The 23,406-nt window shown below is 35.9% G+C and overlaps 1 protein-coding gene across 4 annotated transcripts in view; it reads right to left on the bottom strand.

Annotated features, from left to right (window-relative positions):
- Window positions 1-23,406, bottom strand: part of LOC137033933 (disks large homolog 4) — a 174,455-nt gene that overhangs the window by 13,437 nt on the left and 137,612 nt on the right. For all 4 annotated transcript variants that reach the window (XM_067406425.1, XM_067406423.1, XM_067406424.1 and 1 more), the window contains 10 exons: window positions 20,963-21,016; window positions 20,453-20,503; window positions 20,057-20,181; window positions 10,304-10,473; window positions 9,769-9,905; window positions 7,195-7,339; window positions 6,876-7,014; window positions 3,664-3,820; window positions 2,763-2,865; window positions 394-508 (listed from right to left, as the gene is read on the bottom strand). In XM_067406425.1, coding sequence (XP_067262526.1) covers window positions 394-508; window positions 2,763-2,865; window positions 3,664-3,820; window positions 6,876-7,014; window positions 7,195-7,339; window positions 9,769-9,905; window positions 10,304-10,473; window positions 20,057-20,181; window positions 20,453-20,503; window positions 20,963-21,016 — 1,196 coding nt within the window. The remainder of the gene's footprint in view (window positions 1-393; window positions 509-2,762; window positions 2,866-3,663; window positions 3,821-6,875; window positions 7,015-7,194; window positions 7,340-9,768; window positions 9,906-10,303; window positions 10,474-20,056; window positions 20,182-20,452; window positions 20,504-20,962; window positions 21,017-23,406) is intronic.

Consider the following 23,406-nt stretch of genomic DNA (forward strand, 5'->3'; position numbering starts at 1 on the left):
CATACGAGTTTCAACAGAAATGACATTAAAGTATATTTAAGTTTACCATAAATGTGTATCAGTGCATTCAGCAGTATCTTTAACTGTATTTCAAAGACAATAGAATTAATTATGAAATTACATATAAATATGTAATAAAGTCCTACTGAATGGGGGTGAAAAAGGATAACTGCATTTAATATAAATAAATAATGTAAAAATAAAAAAGTGTAATACATTTTAGTATGACAGGAGCATGACAGTATTCTGTTCTGAACAATAGTATAGTGGAAAGAGAACAGGAAATGATGCAGAGAAGGGGAGGGTAATGGATTTGTAGACAGATTTATATATGTGACTCCTACATTAGTGTGCATACAATTTGAAGTTGTGGTATGTGTGTTGTATGTTTACCTGATATAAAATCCTCGTTTGGGGTTACTTCGTAATGTAGTTGTACCAGAGCCCATACTGCTGTTCATCAACTGCTCTCTGAGGTCATGAATCTTAGCTTCAAATCGACTGTACTCTGCACAAACAAACACAACTGTTATACAATGGTGGGGGGGTGGGTGCTTAACAGTTCAGAGGGGGTGCTAAGAATTTTATTTTTAAGTGTATCAAAATTCAATCTTCTGCATTTTATTTAATTTTCCTTTTAACTTAAAACTATACAATTACAAGGTCACATTATTAAGCATGCGTTATCAATTTTGTTGAACATCTTTATTATTACTTTATCAGCTCTTTGAATCAATAACGGTTTATTGAAACCTGCCGACTGACAGTCCCATAGACATATAGGCATCTATGTATTTATTATGTCTATACAGTCCCACCTACTGGCTGGAACAGATAATGAGGGCTTTAAAACTGAGATGAGCTAAAAGAATGAACGTGTTTGTGCTATTAAAAATGAAAATAAAACGGAAAAGAGTGCATGGTGTCAAAACATGTTTTTTAAGGTTGAACTTTTAATGATGCAGCGATTTAAAACACGCTGCGAGAAACTGAAAAAGCAGATGAGGAGCAATGGTCAAAAACCTCTGTTTACATCGAAAACCTTTTCTCTTTTTCATCAGCACTAGGCCAAGGCAAACCAACTGCAAGAATTTATATTAAAATCTATATTATTTGAAGCCACCAAAGTAGCTACTCACCAATAGCAGGTTGCAAGAGGACAATAAATCTGTTGTTGTTATCTTCTGAGATGTGTCTGAAGTCTGTGGACTTTTGCTTCATATTTAATAGCGCTCCATTATGATCGCTGTTGATGAGGAGCTTAATATGATCGCTATTTGCTAATGCACGCCGTACCTGAGCATGGCCTAATTGACTCCTCCCCCCTCAAGACCATTGTTTATTCATATAAGCACATTAAATCATTCATTATTGCTGGTGTTTGCAAATTTCTGACAGGGCTATAATCCCATCATGCCCCGCCCTCGTGCTGCCACTGACTGTAGTGTATACAGTGGCCCCAAAAAATATTTGGAGACTTAAGCCACAAATAAAAATTTATAAATGTATCTGCATTATATAACAAAATATCTAAACAAGTGCCAATTATTTTAAAGATATATAGCACAAGCACACATATATAATTTTCCAGTTCCTAAACGAATAAAGGCACAATATGTAAGATTTTTGGATTAAAATATCCAAAAACCACTAGAACAATGTTATATATTTCGAAATAAGCAATTTTAATCAGGACATGGAGCCTATCAATGACATCATACCCGCGTTACCCTCGATTTCCGTTTTTATTTTGTAGAAACCATGGAAACACCAAAGACGCTTTAATATATGATGTGTTTTATTAGACAGGCGAGCAACTGTTTGGATACAATCAGTGACAGAAGAAACTAATCATGTTATATAGCTCAACACAGTAAGTATTCTTGTTTTTCTTGATTTACCTCGAGTACCATGTTTTACCATGCCTAATGTTGATCTAGCTTACTGCAGTGTGCAACAAGTGTCTCACAGCAGCCGCCGAGCGAACGCAGAGTAGCATTAGAACAACTTTCAACACACATATGTGTCTAATATGATAAACAACGCTGCTTTACCCCACATACGCTTGACCATCTCGTCTGCAGCATAGTAAAAGCTCTGGTGCTCTCGAGATGTGTGTCGCACTCGTCTCTCATTAGCAATCACTCCAGCGTTTCGTTCCGCTTCTACAGCTCTCAGCCCTGCTCTGCTTCATACTACAGTAACGTTAATAATCTCATCCATGAATATGATTTCTGCCTGAGTCCCGTCCCGATTCTTTTCCACCGGCTTTAGACGTGAAGATAACACCTCCCATGATTCTGCGAAATCAAGGCGTCATCAAGCTATGCCTTTGTTTTGAATAAGCGACTTCTAGAGGCGAAAATTACATATTGTGCCTTTAACTGTCAACTGTTCATTAACATTTTAACCTGTATTTACTGAGTGCTAATTTTGGACCTAGTGTGTAGCATTGTCAGTGTGTGTGTGTGTGTGTGTGTGTGTGTGTAGTCCTGCTAAACCGACAAAAAATCCCCACAACGATGGCAATACCATAAATTTTTGACCGTGTGGGCACCTTTTTTGGTCCCTATGAGGAAAACGGCTTATAAATCATTTAAATTTATGTTTTTTTTTTTTAATTTAAAAATGCACAATGTTTTCTGTTAATGGTAGGTTTAGAGCTATGGCACAGTTTTACCGTATAAAAAACCCTTTATGTCTATGGACTGTCCCCATAAAACATGGAAACCCATCGTGTGTGTGTGTGTGTGTGTTCTGACCTTCTGGTCTGTACTGGGCGATGATGGTTACAGTCTGTCCAGCATTTTTCAAGGCAGCTGCTGCTTGTTCATGAGTAGCTACCCGGAGATCCACGCCATTCACCTGAGAAACACATCATTTCATTATAATTACACATATCACATCACTACAGCCTTAACACATTACTGCTAAACCACATTTCATCAAGTGCACACTACGGTTGAAAAGTTTTCAAATGTTTTTGAAAGAAGTCTCTTATTCTCAGCAAGGCCGCATTTTTAATCAAAAATATTGTAAAAACTGCAATATTGTGAAACATTATTACCATTTAAAATAACTGTTTTGAATTTGAATATATTTTAAAATGTCATTTATTTCTGTGGTGACAACGCTGAATTTTCAGCTGCCATTACTCCAGTCACTTAAATAGCATATTGATATTATGCCACATATCAGCATACTAAGCAATTGAATAAAAATGTACAATATGGATTTTTCTTTATATTTTTCCTTCATTTTTTGTAGCAAAGAGCACTTGTGTCTTACACTATGCACTTCATCTTCGACTGGCAGGTTTATATCTATAATAAATGGGCAAAGATGCTCGTCAGGACTAATTGAATGCAGTCTCCATTAAAAAATACAGAATGTACTTATAGTTAATCATACATACTACAGTTAATGCTAGCCATGATGGTAGATCAATATGTTTATATTGATTACCATCATTGCAAGCTTTAACTGAAGTTGTCAGGCACATCACTTTATATTCCGTTCTGTAATTCTAGATTCAAGACATGAGATTTGACTGCAGCTGCTGTTGGAATCCCCAAAATGCAAAAGCATGGTGTGAAAATCATTTCAAATAGAGATTATTTTGTTGATACATAAGTATGTGTGTATGTGTTTGCATGTTCTCACACTTAAGATCTGATCTCCCTTGCGCAGTTCTCCGCTCAGGTCTGCGGGGCCTCCTGCCAGGATGAAAGAGATGAATATTCCCTCACCATCCTCCCCTCCAACAATATTAAACCCCAAACCCGTCGATCCTCTATGGATCACAACACGTCTCGGGTCCCTAAGACACAGAACACAGAGAAAGGAAATAACAGAAGATTTATTACAAAGGAATTCCAGGATAACAGTAATAATCGTTGCCAGTAAAAATACACTTTACTTCACATATGATTTATCCTGAAACAGACGCACAGTTCTGTCAGCCAGATATGATATATGTATATATAAACTTATTCTGAACTGCTTGAAACTAGTAGTCAGTAATTCAAGTCTTACTGTCTGCATGAACCTACGTAGGTTTGTAACAAATGTGCATAATGCCCGCCTAATGTCTTCATTGACTGTCTACTTTGCCCCTCAAACACTGTAGCTGTAGCTGAGACTGGAAGAGTTTGGTTTGTGTTGTCAACATGTTAAGAAGACGCTGTTTTCTGTGTTGCTAAAGCAAATCCACTTCGATGCACTTCCAAATGATTGATACAGTAAAACGGGCGCCATCGTTACTGTTCATATCACTGTGTATCAAGTGTGAGGAAGATCTGGAGCTGAAATTCAGATATAGTAATGGCTGTATGGTTTCTGTCACACCCTGTAAACAGTGGACCAATCACAACAGACTGGGCCAATCAGAACAGAGCAGGTTCTCAGAAAGGCGGGTTTTATAGAGACCGAATCCTTGATTGAGCCGATTCAGACACAGTAACATCACGTCCGAACTAGATGCGATGCGATAAGATTCCAGCGACAAACAATTTGTCTGTTCACACCAGACGTGAAGCCACTTTGAGATGTAATAAAGTCAATCAAAAATCACAGCCAATCAGAAGAGCGAGTTTGCATTCTCTCTCGGCAAGCTCCAGTCACTCGCAACGAAATGGATAAGTACATAATCCAAATTCATAAATATCACACCATTTTAACGTTTATAAAAAATACATACTGAGTTACTGAAACAATTTTTGTCATAGAATACGCTTGTCTGTTCACAATGAGTTGACAGTTTGAGCGTTCTTGTTTCCTTTCATTTATTTTGAAGATCTGAGGTCCATTGTTGCTTTCAGTACCGCTATAAAAGACACACACAATGCTATTCAAACTCACATTAGATGCTTTTAACATTAAATAAACAACATAAACATTACCTGAGACTATCATTGCCATACTTTGTGATGTTGTTCAAGCCTATAATATAAAATATTAGCCTATAAAGATAAAATCTATAAGGTTCTTGGTTTCATTTAACGTTTTGGTGCTAACGTTCAATTACTAATGTTTTGGTATAATGACAAAATTTCAAATCGGATTACTGTATTATGAAATCTATCATTAGAAAAATGACTCATTTTGTGGTATAAGATTTTGGTCATATCACCCAGCTATAATTATCTTCATCAGGGAGCTGCTTGAAAGTTGTTACATGATTCTTTAGTCCTTTGGTCCAGCAGACCTTAGCAGAAAATTAGAAACCGTTTCTAAAATAGAATCATCGCGTGTCGCTGTCATGGCTGATTAGGACAAAAACTCTGATTAACATGGATAAGAGACCTTTTATTGCATCGCGGCATCACGTCGCGTCTAGCTAGTGCACAGTGTGAGAATAGAGGTGATGCTTCATTGTATATTATGAGAAAATTAAAGGGATTTTGACCTCGGATGCATGTAAACTTATCGTAGGAGACCTCCAAAATAAAATTAGCTACCTTTAAAATAGTTTAATAGGGGCACTTTAATGTCTTATATTTTACACTGAGCAGTTTTATGGCTGGGTGATATGACAGTATATGTTGATAATATAAATTATTAACAAGTTGAGATTTAGCTCTATTTAATATATTATTTTGAGAAAAATTATGCAGATACATCTGTGCCACTTTGACATCTGAGTAAGACTGACTGAAAATATTCACTACTGAGAGCAATGAAGAAAACAAAACTGAATATAGAATATTCAGTTGGTGAAAAGGTGAGTTTAAAAGTTGTTGAATTTAGTTTGCAGATATTTTGTGGTTTTGAGAAATATAAAACCTATATGGTTTTGGCTTGAATTACTTACGTTTTGGTATAATGACAAAATTTCAGATCGGATTACTTTATTATGAAATGTTTTATTACTCATTTTGTGGCATAAGATTTTGGTTATATCACCCAGCTATAATTACTTTTACAGGAAGCTGCTAGAAAGTTATTCCATGATTCTTTAGTCCTTTAGTCTGGCAGTGAAAAAGTCTCAGGCGAGATTGTCAAGGAATGAAATTAGATACAATATACTTTTCCTGCTCTAATTATGAAGAAAAGCTGTGGAATTCTGCAGAATGGATTTAAATAAGGTATAGTGCGTCAGACAGAGCTCTTATTGTTAGTTTAAAGCTTTATCAAATTGACTAAAATATTGGTTCGGTATATAATTTTGTGAGTGACAGGTGCTCCATCTGTGGCTGCAGATGAGCAGACCGACTGCTGACCACACAATTAAAATGATATGAATTGTGAGCAAACTGGAAATGCAGTGCTTCGGTAACACACTAGAAAAATAATTTTCTGAACACATTATTTAGGAATGTTACTGAAACCCATAAATCATTTACTTAGGCATCTGTTGTCCATTTTCTATGTAAAAGTCAGGCCTAGCTGTAAATAAAAATAAAAAATAAATAAATTCTGGGTGATATGTAGTCAGATTCAAATATATTCAGGCAGCACTGGATCTCATTTGAAGGATTTACTTTTGGTCGTGAAGGGCCTTGTGCTTCAGGATGAATATGTTAAGTGAATAATACAATGATCCCTTTGGGATTAAAGCTATCCATCCATGTCACTCACTGGTCATCAACTACTAGTTTAACAATGTAGCATCCAGCTTAGCCTTTACATTTTTAAACTACATAGATTCAAAAGACACACAAGAAGTCCTCAATACAATTTGGCAATGCAATTTCTGCTGCTGTTTGCATCATAGCTGGAAACTGAGTTGATTTTTAATCTCTGCTGCCAGTTATTTTATTTATTTACCCACCCACCCAAGGTGATGCATAAAACTCCATTCTAAATCCTTCCAATATACTGTAATGTGTAAGAACTGCTGAATCATTAGCTTGCAGTTTGCCAGACAGCATTACCTGGGTAAGTCGTCATCTCCCAACAAGCCATGCAGCACAGGAGAAAAGCGGCTCGGTGAGGTGGGAGTGAGGGCTTGTGGGTAATCCGAGGCCAAGAAGTTTGGATGTCCAAGGTCCGTGTCCATATGCGGAGAGTACGCTGAAGGGTGAACACACGCAAAAATCACCAAGGAGTGAGTTAAAGCTGGATTTACTAATGTTTGCCATTGAATCTTGCTTGAGAATAAATGAGATACCCTCAAGCACAAAGGCTTATTTTGCTGTGTATGCAGTGTTATATCTGTGAAATTGTCAGCATTTCTGTGTGCTGTGTACTCACTGCTTGTGAGGTCTGGTGGGTTGTAGTTGTTGGTAAGGTACAGGTTATTTGGCTTTGCCACTCGGAGGTAGACGACCTCTGCTGTGTTCTTCAGCGCCCCCACCGCGTCCTCATGCATCACGTCCTCCAAACACACATTATTCACCTGTAATTGACATTAGATGCAGAGACTGATGTTACTGTGAAAAAGAAGTGTACTGAATGTGCACTTGTAGTCCACTTCAAACCTTAGAAGTATATTTAAAAAAAAAACCCTTACAGATAATATAGTATCAATTCAATAATAGGCACTGATCTATGTAATTTATGTACCGGACTGCTAATTGTGTTCTAAAGTGAAGCCACCGGTTCGAGTGGCCATCTTACTATTCCCTACCAGCAGAGGGCATCAATGACTTACAGCCACACATTGACCTAAAATCACCCAATTTGCAGTGTATCAGTTGCACATTAATAGTTTTTAAGATACACCGATCAGGGATAACATTATGAGCACTGACCGGTGAAGTGAATGACACTGATCATCTCTTCATCACGGCACCTGTTAGTGGGTGGATATATTATGCAGCAAGTGAACATTTTGTCCTCAAAGTTGATGTGTTAGAAGCAGGAAAAATGGGCAAGCGTAAGGATTTGAGTGAGTTTGACAAGGGCCAAATTGTGATGGCTAGACGACTGTATCAGAGCATCTCCAAAACTGCAGCTCTTGTGGGGTGTTCCCGGTCTGCAGTGGTCAGTATCTATCAAAAGTGCTCCAAGGAAGGAACAGTGGTGAACCGGAGACAGGGTCATGGGCGGCCGAGGATCATTGATGCATGTGAAGGCTGGCCCGTGTGGTCCGATCCAACAGATGAGCTTCTGTAGCTGAAATTGCTCAAGAAGTTAATGCTGGTTCTGATAGAAAGGTGTCAGAATACACAGAGCATCAGTTTGTTGTGTATGGAGCTGCAGATCAGTCAGGGTGCCCATGCTGACCCCTGTCCACCGCCGAAAGAGCCAACAGTGGACATGTGAGCATCAGAACTGGACCACGGAGCAATGGAAGAAGGTGGCCTGATCTGATGAATCACGTTTTCTTTTACATCACATGGATGGCCGGGAGCGTGTGCGTCGCCTACCTAAGCATTGTTGCAGGCCAACAATGGCTGTGGCCTCTTTCAGCAGGATAATGCTCCTGCCACAAAGCAAAAATGGTTCAGGAATGGTTTGAGGAGAACAACAATGAGTTTGAGGTGTTGACTTGGCCTCCAAATTCCCCAGATCTCAATCCAATCGAGCATCTGTGGGATGTGCTGACCAAACAAGTCCGATCCATGGAGGCTCCACCTCACAACTTACAGGACTTAAAGGATCTGCTGCTAACATCTTGGTGTCAGATACCACAGCACACCTTCAGGGGTCTAGAGGAGTCCATGCCTCGACGGGTCAGGGCTGTTTTGGCAGCAAAAGGGGGATCAACACAATATTAGGAAGGTGCTCATAATGTTATGCCTGATCGGTGTATATCTATGTACGTTAATAGTTACTTTGAGCATTATCTGTAATGTTTATGATTTTTTCGGGCAGGATAAGATTTCTGCACGCATTTATGTAGGAAATATTTAGCATGAACATATATCTCTGGGATTATAAGCAGAAATTGATGCTTAGAAATAAAGCTTCATGTCTTTAAATCCATACGCAGTCAGTGTCATTTATCTGAATAAGTTGTGAAGCATGTATATTATTTCATGATGGCTTTTCGTTGACCATCATCCTGTTCAGACTCTTGGAGATCTTGGAAACGTTAAAAAGCCACAGGTCAGCTCAAATGCCTTACAAAGCATAAATCTGTATTCATAAATCATTGTAGGCTATTATTTGTAATAAAAATGCTGAGGTGTCTCGTCCGTAGGCAGGGGAAATTCCCAACTTTTATCAAATAACCATTTAAGTGTTTGGGACGTTTGCATTGTAAGAATGTACAGAGATAAGAATGTTCATATATAAAAACGCTGACACGTAATGTTTTCTTATTCAAATCAGATTTCCTATTAATTCAAGAATGTGAGGGAATACTAGGGAATACCAGTATTGCAGCAGCGGCTTCACTTTTTAAAACTTCATGAGCAATCCAGTCATTTATATAGATCAGTGATAAACGGCCACTTAAGTGTACTTCAAGACTGTTTATTAATACACTGAAGTACACAAAAATTGCATTTTTAAATAAAGTCAAATTAAATGTTTACTTTACATTACAGTATAAATTCTTATATTTTAATAACCCTTTTGTCGTGCTTTAAAGAAGTACACTTTCATTTTTTGATGTTTCAACTAACATACTAAAGCACATATAAAGTACTTGATTACAATTTTAACAGTACTGACTGCTTTTCCCCTGTGCTGCATAATTCAAACATGCACACACTGCCTGTAGTTCCGCCTGTGACCAGCAGGTGACAGCATTGATGAGCCAGTGTGACACGACAGCACGGATATGTGATGTTTTTCAAATCTAATACAGGTATAACTCCTGTCTATCTGTACACATTTCTATTAGTCCTCGTGAATGATGTATATGTGTCGTCTTACCGCCAGTATCTTATCACCAATCTGTAGTCGTCCGTCCTTATGAGCCGCTCCTCCCTCGATGATCTTTGTGACATAAATGCTGTTGTCGCCAGGGATGTGCTGGTTTCCGACACCACCCGCTATACTGAAGCCTAGCCCTGAGAGAGGAATACAAGATGCAAGATATTCCTTCATGAAGAAAACTTTCAAATCATTCTTTAAAAAGTACAGTTTGGACACTTTTTGACAGTTGGCAGAACGACTTAATAATGGGTGATAAATATTCTAAAATTCTTTGTATTGCTAGCACTATTGTGTTATTGCCTCCTTAAGATGAATTGCACTGTTGTGTTCCTCATTTGCAAGTTGCTTTGGATAAAAGTGTCTGCTAAATGAATAAATGTGCATGATAAATAGACCGGTAAAATAGAGAAAATCTTTGCTATTTTGTGCATCGACCCCAGTACAGTGTCTAACATTACTGTTGTATTGGCAAGCCAAAGATACAGTGCCAAAATACTCAGATATGTTTTATTATTATAACACAAGTCCACACCTTTCGGCCCTTTGATGAGCTTGAGTTCGGTGACTTTCTCAGCGATGGGTTTCCTCCGTAATACATAGAGTCTGACGATTGCGCCCGCCTCCTTGAGGGCCTCCACTGCCTGACTGTGGGTCACCTCCCGAACATCAACGTCATTCACAAACAGAATACTATCGTTTACTCTGAGAGAGAGAGAAATGGGTAGAAGAAAGGAAAAAGAAGTTATTAAGGTAGTTTTCCCATCAGAATTCAGAACTGACACGTGTCAGAAGCTGCTAGTGCTCGGCCATAAATGAACCTTTGAATTGACAGCTGTCACAAAACTCCATTCATTTTCTCCATAGGGAAACTGAGTTTTAAAGAAATCTTATAAACCTTTAAAGACAGCCCTACTGTGAGTTCTGAGGGTTGTTAATCGATGATATAAGCTTTTATTGAAGCCATCCGTTCGCATCATTTCAACTTATTTTTTAAAATAATCATGTTTAACAGTACAATTATGTTATATAATTATATTAACTATATTGTTTTTTATAGATATAATCAACTTAAAATGTCAAATGTATAATTGTATATTTCTCCATCATTTTTAATTTGATTCACAGTGCTTCATATAGTTCTTTCTAGCTGTTAAGTACACAGTCTTGTGCCTTATTGTCAGATTTTCAGATACTTTTTTGCTTCAAATTAAAGTTTGTAATGTTGTGAATCACCTTGTAGCTGGTTAGTTTGGTTCATGGATTATAACGCTTTTAACAAAGGCATTTTTTTTAAATAGTTCTGGAACAACACTGCTAAACTGGGTGGGCACCAAGGTTATTATAGTTTTGCTTTTTTAAATTAGTTTTTATTTTAATATTGTTTTCAATTTTGCTTTAAATTTAAGTTTAGTTTTAGTTAGTTTCATGAATGCAAAATAAAAACTAAACTAAAACCAAACACATTTCTATTATTTTTCTACAGCTAACAGAACACTTCCAGTGTCGACCAAAGAAAGCAAAGCAAGACATTTATTTTCAGCAAAATGTAATGTTTGCACAGTTTACAGTTAACTCTTGATAAAAATAACAAGGGTTTGAGATGCAAAAAAGAACCAAACAAATGCACCTTAAATTTACATAATACATGATGAACATGCATATGAACAAACATGCATATTAAAAATTAAATCTTTTTGAGTTTGTGTGTATGTGTTGAATATTAATTTAGCAAAAACAAACTAATACAATCTTAAAGGTTTTAAATGTGCATGAGAACTACTAGCACCCTCGTTGACTTTATCATTACCGATGGTAGTCTTCCTTTTCGAATCTTTCACTATGAAGGATTTGTATTCTTCACGATGGTTGGTTTGCAAATGTACTTTAAGGTTTGTGGGTTTTTTCCCCTTAATTTCAACACCACAAAGTGTATTATTCAGCATGACAATGCATTTGCTTTTTCCTGTTTCGGAATTAAATTCGAAATAGTCCCAAACAGGGCTCTGTCATTTCCTACCCCCTGCCATTATTCATGTCTGTCATATCAATTAACTGATGCTGCTATAAAGCGCCATCTACAGGTAAATGTATTATACAGCCTGTTTGGTTTTAAACTAAACCATGTCAGATTTTCCGCCACGGGATGAGAGCTTATTAATTATGAAAACGAATACTTATTTTTGATAATTATTATTTTATTTCTGTTACTAGTTTCGTTTAGTTTAGTTTTAGTTTTTCATTTATTATGAATTTTACATTTTATTTCAGTTAACGAAAATGTTTTTTAACTGATAGTTTTAGTCTTAGTTTTAAAAATAACCTTGGTGGGCACTAATGTACTTGATTAGCATATTATAAAATTAAATATTGCATTTTTACATATTTTAGTTTAGACTTGATCAGGCTGGCATACAGGACAACTTCCCGGATTTTATGTGCAAATTATATTGTTTAAATTTGACTCACCTGGCAAATATTCACTATGTTTACACAGACATACTAATGCTGCACACTGAGACAGTAGAAATGTATTTACACATATATCACTTGGCCTGCAATTTGGCGATTTTGAAATTATCGACATCAGGCAATAACCATGCCCGTTGGCTGACTGTCAGAAGGGTTCACTCTTTCTTGTTTTAGCTCCAGAATCACATGATTTGTCAATGTATAATAAACAAGTTCTGTTTTCAGTTTCTTCCTGCATGCTGCTTTCTCTCTACATCAAAAACAATGTTATTAGATGGTTTATCAGTTTCAGAATATTTTCTCTTCCTGCTGAAAACTGAAAGAAAAAAAAAATCCAGAGGCTGAAAATCAGAGGCTGTTTAAATGTACTTTGATATGTCTTTTATTTTGAAGTGTTGTGTTCTCAAGTCTTGTCGAGTTTACACTGCAGGGGCCCTATAATACACCCGGCGCAACGCAACGCAAGGCGCAGCACACGTGTGTTTGCTAGTTTGCGTCCGGCGCCGTTCGCGTTTTCCCGTTCAGCGCCACGTCCTTAAATAAGTAAATGCATTTGCGCCAGTTAGTGCGCCCATGGGCGTGCTGGTCTAAAAAAGAGGTGTGTTCAGGCGCATTCCCGGCGCATTGCTATTTTAAGGAGACATGCCAACATGCCAAATATTAAAAACAAAAGGATTACAGTGTAAAAGAATATTATTGTGTAGGCTTCATAAATATAAAAATGTAATAATGAATAGTCATTGCGTGTATTAGAATTAGGCTACCTATTTTCAATTCAGCCTATTACTACTTATAATGATGAACAAAATCGTGCCAATACACACACATATATATTAACTGACTCATCGCGCGGAGCTGTTTTGAAAGCCTGCATTTGCAAGCCCACTTTAACTTCGCGCACGAGCAGATCGGTTTCTTCGCTTGAAAAGCGTTCAGCTTTCCCGCCAACAAATTCCGCCATGTAAATAGCAATCCGCCATGGCGCGAGCGCATCTCGCTTTTAAAGGGAATGGGAGATGACACTCTGATTGGTTTATTGAACGTTAAACCCATTACTCATTCAGAGAATAGGGACAACCCATTTCAAAAATGCGGCCGGCGCACCGACCATTTTTCCGTCGTTAAAATAGCAAAAGTGGATTTGGACACGCCCTGAGTGCACCTGCGCCGTGCGCTTTACACTTTGCGTTTAGATCTTTAAAATAGGGCCCCCTGTCTTGATGCCCAATTCCGATGAGTTGACGATCAGCTTACATCTTCTTTTCAAAGTGACTCATATCTGATATCTGCATTTACACTTGGCAAAACAACCCAAGGTAGACGTACAAAATGGTAAAAACAGTGCAATTTGCAATGGACGCAGGCAAAATGATAATACAAGCTTTTGCTTTCTGCACCATCTTTAAAGGTCAGCAAAACATTGGGTTGAGCCTTTGTCCTCCATTGCTCCATTGAAAAGAGTCATGTGATCATGGTTGGTGTCCGTGTCCACCTGAGTCAACATCATTTGCCACCGTTGTTTTTTCAGTGACATACAACTCACATTGATGGGAATATATATCCAATATGTCCTTTTTTTTCTTGCTTCTTCAAGGGTTATGTCCGGAATCAGAATTGGAAAATCAGAATTGGGTCATTTAAACCATGTAATGTAAATGCAGCCTTTGTCTGTATATTTATGTGTTGTGTTTTCCATTGTTCTGGCATTGAGTTAGTGATGGGGGAACCATGACTTTCTATATGAATGAACCAACTGCAAAATTATTCACTGTACAAAACAATTTACAAACCAATTGAAAAACATTTACTGGACTGAAGAAACTTAGGTTTGCTTCAATTATTCATACATAATTTTTTAGCAAATTCATGCTAAAATGTGAGTATCAAATAGAGGTCGACCGATTCATCGGTTTTGCCGATTAATCTGCACTAAGAGCTGATTGGTGGAACAATCGGTTATCGGCAAAAATCTGTGCCGATAGTTCCGGGTTGCGTCCGTTGCTGGAGCTATATGGGGAGGCTGGAGCGGCTGAGAAGGGTCCACTGTCATCATTCTGTACGAGAGCGGCCTCTAGAGGCAGAGTCACTGATGCCTCGTGCTGTTTATTTTGACACGTGAGGTTGAGCGCTGCGTGGACAGCACTGACACTTCAGATGCGCATTTAAAAACACCGACAGTGAAACGGTATGAATACAGAACTCTACAGCACATGGTGTCATATCATTATAAAGAATTAATTTGCTGACTAGATGCTGGATGAGAAGAGAAAATACAGCAGTAGCCTATGTTTGCTGTCAAGGCTGAGAGGAAGCTAACATTCGCAGTACCTCAAGCAGTTAAAACAATGTGACAAAAATATACGTTCAATGTCACGATTGTTACCATCTATTTGCATTAGTTTATATATTTAGCTGGTCAATTATGCATACATTAGCCGTCATTAGCTAGTGACGTGAGAAAGCAAATTGTTCATTCTGATGCAGCCGAAAGAAACATAAACAAATCAGAAACGCGTCCTTTACTGCGGACGCATTTCTATACTGCGATACATATTTGGTTATTTTGATTAGATAATCATCAAGTGTTCTAAAATAGAAGCAAATAAAGTGAGAGACTATACATGTAATATACATTTATGTAATTTCAGAGCATATAGACAACACTTTACAATAAGATTCCATGTATTGTTAGTTTGTTAATTTCAACTCTTACCAATACATTTTTAGAATGTTACTTTTTATTTCAGTTTGAATGCATGTTTTTATGTACTTCAATATTTAATAATATAATTCATATATTTATATATTTATTTAATTTAGTACATTTTCACGGTTCAATACTGTTTATTTGTCATAAAGTTTAGCACTGTTATCAGAAACTTATCTTACGTTTTGGCCTTATAAATATCAGCAACTGCACCAAATTGCATATTTTTACTCAGTTTGGGTTTCTGAATAATATTGAGCCGTTTTTTCCTCCTCGAGTATGAGCTCCATATTATCACATATGCAGTGTTGCCAAGTCTGCGGTTTTCCTGTGGAATTGGGCTACTTTTACACTGTCGTCACAGGTTGTTTTTCATGTCTGCAGGTTGAAGTGACCCCAAATAACATGATATTTAACCATTGTAATGCAAATTTTACCAGTGGAGCCAAAAACATGCTTTTTACCCCCCGGAACGCAATTTTGGGCTAGTTTTGAGTAGCAATTGGGCAGGATTGTGAAAACCTGGCAACCCTGCACATATGTTTCACATTCTCTCATTCATCATATATGAGTCAACAAATCCTTACTTATCAAAAGTGACCAAACAAACAAAAAAATATTTTGTCTAAAGGTTCAATAAACTGGAATCATGTGACTAAAGTACAGTAGACTGCTCTTTTCTCAAGCAGAGCACAACACCATCTGACAAAAGACATTTCACTGAAACTGACAACTCGACAAAACGCCACAAATACTCCTTAGCTTTCAGAAGTGCAAATGCAGCACTAGCTGTGCTGTCATCCAGTAACATAAAGCAGAGATTACAGAGAGAGAGAGAAAATAAGTGCCGCTGTGATGACTGACTGTCAATAGACTTTTTTTTTTTAACATATCTACTCATAAATATTCATAATTGACCAAACTAATTAATACTGACCACCAAGTAAGAAAGTAGAAAAACAGAACAGATGCTTAATTTTTTCCTGTCAGTTTTGTCAGCTCAAGCCCTTTCCTTCATCTACATGGACTACAACAACATCTCCACCTACTGAGCTCTAAAACAAGTGGACCGAAACACAAAAACAGGGCTCAGGTCTGTCTGATAAGGTCACGGCATCTCTAAGAAACAATATGCAAATAGACTTTTAAAAGTTGTTGATAGCAAAAGCTTTATGTATAATCTAGTCCAATTAAACACATACTGCCACAGACAGGCTGCCACATACTACTTTCTTGTCACTCAACCATATTCCCAGCATATGCATCACTTTTGAATCATTCTGTTTATTGCACTGTAAAAATATCCTGTTAAATTTGTGGTAAAAATATGGATGGCATATTGGTGCCCTGTATATTTTAAAACTTATAATCATGCATTTCATTAACTGATTTAATATTAAATATCTATTCAGACTACCAAAGTCAGCTTTTTACCTTAAAATGTATTGATAACCAATACAATAATAGAAGCGGTACAGTAGAAAGCCACATGTTGAATCAGAGTTCATCATAAGTGGCCTGTCCATAAAATATGACTAATAGTTGAAGATCGATGGTGAACATAATGCAATTAATATTAACTAAATAACAGAATATGTAACACAAAACAATGTGCATTACTGATAACAAAAATGAGAAGAAAGAAAACTACTTATGTCAAGCAGGGACTTCTGTGAATGTCCTTTTACGGTTTTTCACCATTAACTATATGGTAATTTATAGTTTTTACTTGCAAAATTCAAATTTGACAGTATTTTACAGTAGAATTTAATGTTAAACAAAACCATTTTCATGGTAACTTACAGTTAATCAATTAACATGATTTCACTATAGCATTTTTAAGCATTTAACTTTTCTGTAAAAATTACAAACATTTGTTACTTATACAATAGTCTCTTTTTTCTATGAAAGACAAAAGGAAATATGAAGCAGAACGTTTATGTGGCATTACAATAATGCAATTTTTAAAAGTAATGTATTTCAATATTGTGTTACTCCCTAAAAAAGTAACTAATTGTGTTACTTAGTCGCTTTTTATGACAAATAATGTGTTTTGTTACTTTTGCATTGCTTTTTCTCACAAGGGCTTGCTTGTTTGTTTTTTAATAACAAAAAAATAAATATTTTTGGCAAATCTAAATGACTTTTTACACCATAAGTGAAATGGATAAGCCTCAGGCTGAAGGAAATGCAAATTCACATCTGTTATTTTTCATATTTGTTATTGCAGGTTTGCATAATATTCTGAGTTTGCATTTCACTGTTTTTATGCAGCTTTAAGTTACTTATTTGAAAAATTAACTCAGATATTTTGTTGTAAATTATGCGTTACTTTACTAGTTAGTTAAAAAGTAATCTGATTACTTACATTACTTGTACAGTTACCCCGACACTGTTAATCAACATATCATGGCATTTCTTATTATAATTTAAATAGCATTTAAATAATTTATTTGCCTGTACTATGAAAATACTTGAATGCTTTATGACACAAAGTATCTTCACAAACCTTTCACTAAAAATAGAGAGCATTCAACTGTAAATTCACACTGTGGGGGAAAAATATTCCTGTCTTTCCAAACAACAGTCCGTTTGGTCCCAGAACATCAGTAATGAACCCCGACTGTCCGCCGAGAAGATGTGAGGACAGCATAAAACAGCTGACAGTCCATCAGGTTTGACAGTGTATGTGTGTGTGTGTGTGTGTGTGTGTGTGTGTGTTTGCCTCAAGCTGTGTGGTTAACGTCAATAGTTCTCTCATCATTAACTAACCAATATGTCTCTATATGACTTTGATGAACAGACTGAAAGCAGTCATTATTCACTGACAGTCTTCACCTCCGGTGAGCTGTTAACCACTGCGCCGCATCTCTGAGTCAACCGCAGCACCGATCTTTCACACTGCTGTGTTAATTAGATCACTGAAATGATCCGACTGAGGGTGAGGAAATGATGACCAAATTTTCATTTTTGGGGAACTTTAAGGAACTGCTACATCTAGAGTTACTTCTCTCAAGCTGCTATCTCTTCTCTGTCGCTTCTGTGCTATTTCTGTCTGCTTAATTTCTCCTGCAGTGCGAGTGAATTTGTGTGTGTACGTGTGTGTGTGAGTGTTTGTGTGTGTGTTTGTGTGTGTGTGTGTGTGTGTGTGTGCATGTGCATGTGCGCGTGTGTGTGGATGTGCTGCCATGCTCTGGGGTAAAACTGCATTTGTTAGCAGGAACCCCAGCTGGTCCCATTAACAATGCATCACTAGTACATCCACAGAGATATTTTACTGTGAGTATATGATTATAATTGTTTGCATACATGTCCTTATACACATACAGTGACCATAAAACTATTAAGTTACATGGATGTCACTGTGTAATACCAAGTGCTATTAATTTAAAAAAAAAAAAAAAATATATATATATATATATATATATATAACCACTAAGATTTTTAATGTTTTTAAAATAAGTCTCTTCTGCTCACCAAGACTACATTTATTTAATTAAAAATACAGTAAAAAAAAAGTTATATTGTGAAATATTATTACAATTTAAAATAACTGTGTACTATTTAAATATATTTGACAAAGTAATTTATTCCTGTGATCAAAGCTGAATTTTCAGCATCATTACTCCAGTCTTCAGTGTCACATGATCCTTCAGAAATCATTCTAATATGCTGATCTGCTGCTCAATAAACATTTTTTATTATTTTCAATGTTGAAAACAGTTGTGTACTTTTTTTTTTTTCAGGATTCCTTGATGAATAGAAAGTTCAAAAGAACAGCATTTATCTGAAATACAAAGCTTCTGTAGCATTATACACTACCGTTCAAAAGTTTGGGGTCAGTAAGAATTTTTATTTTTATTTTTTTGAAAAGAAATTAAAGAAATTAATACTTTTATTCAGCAAGGATGCATTAAATCAATCAAAAGTGGCAGTAAAGACATTTATAATGTTACAAAAGATTAGATTTCAGATAAACACTGGTCTTTTGAACTTTCTATTCATTAAATAATCCTCAAAAATAATATTGTACACAAATATTTTGTACAATTGTACACATTAAATGTTTCTTGAGCAGCAGATCAGCATATTAGAATGATTTCTGAAGGATCATGTGACACTGAAGACTGGAGTAATGATGCTGAAAATTCAGCTTTGATCACAGGAATAAATTACTTTATGAAATATATTCAAATAGAAAACAGTTATTTTAAATTGTAATAATATTTCACAATATTACAGTTTTTACTGTATTTTTAATTAAATAAATGTAGCCTTGGTGAGCAGAAGAGACTTCTTTTAAAAACATTAAAAATCTTAGTGGTTCCAAACTTTTGGACTGTACTGTATGTAAATCAGCTCTAAAAAGAGAAGTGTCATTATTCAGCTGAAGTCAGATCAGTGTTGATTCAGTTCAGTTCAATGACAAGTTCATCAATTATGAAGTTCAGTTCAGCTATAAGCAGCTCTACAGAAGTCAATAGCGTCATTATTTAGCATGCAAAATTCATCAATTATGAACCGAGTCGAATCAGCTATAAAGCAGCTCTAGTGAAGACAATAGTTTCATTGTTCAGCTTAATTTAGTTCAAGTTTTGTTCTCATCCAATAGTGTGGATAATGCAGTATTACTGAATAATAAAGTGACCATAAAATCAAATTCCTATTTTTTATTCCTATTTGCAGTGTTTATTATAAATTATTTATTTGTTTTTATATGTGCCCTCATAAATCTAATTCAAAATAACTTCCCCTCCCTCTTGCAATGACATTGCCCCGTGAAGGCGGGGCAACCTGTCACTCACATCAGATCCACCAATAGCAAACCGCAACCATCCAATCAATTCTTTATGGACAAAATCACGTCCCGCCCTACATTCCTAAAGGCCGTTTCACTCAATATACATTACAATAGGGATGAAAGACTATCGCAACTTACATTTCATGCTGACTTTAAGTGTCTTTTAAACCCCAACAAAGCAAGCCAAAGTCTTCTAAAGATAAATCAATCAATGTTACCTATTGCAATGACATTCATACATGTGTAAATGTGATTTAAGCATTTTCGGGGTCACTCTATATGCAAACTACATACAGTACGTGTGTTACCTGAGTCTCCCATCTTGTGCAGCGGCTCCTCCTGGAATGATCTTGGTGATGAAGATGCTGGGGTCGTCTCCTACATGAGGGTTATCAGTCCCTCCGGCGATACTGAAGCCTAGCCCAGAGTTCCCCTACACACACACACACACACACACACACACAGACGACTGGGTCACTCTACAAAATAAGAGTCATTTGTGTCCCTCATATATGTATAGACTGAAGCTCTGCTATACTGTAGGTGCCAACATGTATTTATTTAGCTTTAGATGTCAAAGGCAATTCATCAACACTGAAACATGTTATTTACTTGATAGAATCTCTAGTGAAGACGAAGTACACTTTAGAATGCTTTTAAAAATTCATGCTGTAATACAGGACTGGAATTGTTTGTAAGATTACCCTTTCCAACGTGATCTCTTCATATTCAATCTCTCCTTCTGCTCCGTTTACCTACAAGACAACACATGCACAATGTCAGTCCCTTTAAGACAACATTAAGACACGTATACAGTATCAGGAATGCAAATATGGTGCCAGTTTACTTGAATGGGAAACATTCTCCAAAACTGTATCTGGATTAAATACATTTTCAATCAGCAATAAAGCAGAAATTGTATCATAAATGTTTTCTTCTTTAGTTCAAATCACGCTGTATTTCTCAGGCTGGTTCAGATGTGTGTTCTAGAAACTGCCGATACCGCAATCAAATGCAGCTTGTTCTTTTAACTGAAAGACAGGACTTCTATTTATACAGTTTCTATATTGAGCATTTGGTGGTTGCTCAGGTGTTGAGGGTGGTTGCTAGGGTATTGCTAGGGTGTTCTAGGTTTGAGGCATCTTTTCATATCTGCAGCACTAATTATATCTAGATCCGAAGACTAAAATATGCATTCTCTGCATAATACTTACATAAGGTGAGCCGTCCAGTGTGTCTGTATTCACCACTACTGGTGGAGAGTTCGCCTGAAGGAGGAAGAGAGAGGGAATGTTTAGCACAGAGATTATTAGAGATAATGGCTGTGTTTGGAATTTTCCACGGTACTGCTTGCACGTCTGTAGCAGGATGCAGTATATTCTGTGCACAGTAAGCAAAATGTCTGTATGAACTTAATACCTTGATGACCTACTGTACTACATTTGGTGTAGTTTTTAAAAGAAGTCTCTTCTGCTCACCAAGGCTGCATTTATTTGATCAAAAATACAGTAAAAATTGTACCATTCTGAAATATTATGTCAACTTTTTTTTATTTGAATTTATAATACAATTTCTGTGATCAAAGCTGAATTTTCAGCATCATTACTCCAGTGTTCAGTGTCACATGATCCTTCAGAAATCATTCTAATATGATGATTTGAAACTCAAGAAACATTTATCATTATAATCAGTATTGTTTTTTTCAGGATTCTTTCATGAATAAAGTTCAAAAGAACAGAACTGATTTGATACAATAGAACAGAAATCTTTTGTAACATTATCAATTTGAGGCATCCTTGCTGAATAAAACTATTAATTTCTTTCAAATAAAAGAAAACCTCTAAATGACCCCCAAACTTACACATTTTATTTCCTAAATAAAGTATGTATATACAGCTATGGAAAAAAATACGAGACCACTTAACATTGATTTCTGAACTTGGAGTGGTCTCTTAATTTTTTCCATAGCTGTATATATATATATATATATATATATATATATATATATATATATATATAGTGTTGCCACAATACCAAAATTTTGACTTCGATACGATACCCAACTAAAATACCACGATACCGATACTAAGCGATACTATGGCAAAAACCTAAAACAGCAGGAAAAGTAAATAAATAACATATGACAGAACTTCTTTCTTCACCAGTGTGCAGGCTGATAATTCTGGATTTGAGTTAGATTTAATATAATTTTTAATGTTTATTATTTTCATGCTCAATAAAATTGTAAATTATTTGCTGTTATGCTTTTTTTATACATTTAGGTGTTTTTGACAGTAAGATTATTGTAAAAATTATATTACACTAAATAATTAGAGCAATGTTATTAAAGCATAAATTGGTTAAATTTATGTATTTTTAAATAAATTTTATTTTTGCAACCAGATATCACTTATTAAACTTAGACTCAATAATACACCTCAGGTCTGCTTGCACGAGTAAAATAAATAAATAACACTCATTTAATGTTTGAGAGCATAAACATAACGCTGGTATCACATTCACTAACCTGTCGCTCTTTAAATTCTTTGTACAAATCGGGATATTTGACGGCAAGATGCTTTTGACTCCCTTTGCTTGCGCTATTTTGTAACATCTTTTGCAGACGGGCTTTGTGGTGTCCGTGGGCTTGCCCTGACTGTCGGCAATGTAAGTAAAATAATGCCATATTTCGCTTCGTACATCTGCTTTCTCAACAATTTGTGGACGGTCTGCAATATGTATTTGCAGCCACACCTCTCGTTTGGTCACCATAAAAGCCGTTGCGCAGTTGAGAGGAATAAACGCGCACTCAATGTGCCTTAGAAGCAGCGCGCTGCACGCACACTGCCCCCTGCTGTCGCACATTAGGAAATACAGCTGGCACTCAAAGTACCGGTACTAATAAAATGAAGAACCGGACCGTTTTTAAAAGCAGGGTATCGCGATACCTTTCTAGTACCGATATATCGTGCAACACTAATATATATATATATATATATATATATATATATATCTGTAGTATTTCAAATTAGGGTTAGGGTTAGGGTTAGGGCTAGCGTTTCTGCTCAGAACAATTAAATTAGTTAGTTTCCAATTAAATTTGTACTTTGAACCAGTTGAGAGCCCTAATAATTAGTTTTAATAAATAGGACATTACAAAGTATAAAAATACAAAATAGAATTTTATTTGGTCTCTCTTTTTAATGTAATGTTTATTTAACCAGGAAAATTAAGTGAAACAGGGACATACATTTACATATGATAAATAAAAAAATGTGAGGACTTTGCCTCCTCATTTTAAAACACCACCACACACCACTGATATATTATATATATATATATATATATATATATATATATATATATATATATATATATATATATATATATATATACACGATATTAAAATAAGTTGCAAAACCATTTTTGTCATAGTATAACAGGTTTAAGAACTCTTTTTGTAATAAAACAAAAACAACTCTGACTGAAATTTTCAAACAGATTAAAATGCAAAAGAATTACGCTATAAAGAACAACAGATAACACTATTTAATGCATTAACTAAGATTGAGAAATAGCTACATTTGTTACAGAAAGTGTTTTTTTTTTATTAATGTTAGTTTAGAAACACAACTGATCATTGTTAGTTATTAAATAG

The sequence above is a fragment of the Chanodichthys erythropterus genome, chromosome 13 (assembly GCF_024489055.1).
Source record: "Chanodichthys erythropterus isolate Z2021 chromosome 13, ASM2448905v1, whole genome shotgun sequence".
NCBI classification, from domain to species: Eukaryota; Metazoa; Chordata; class Actinopteri; order Cypriniformes; family Xenocyprididae; genus Chanodichthys; species Chanodichthys erythropterus.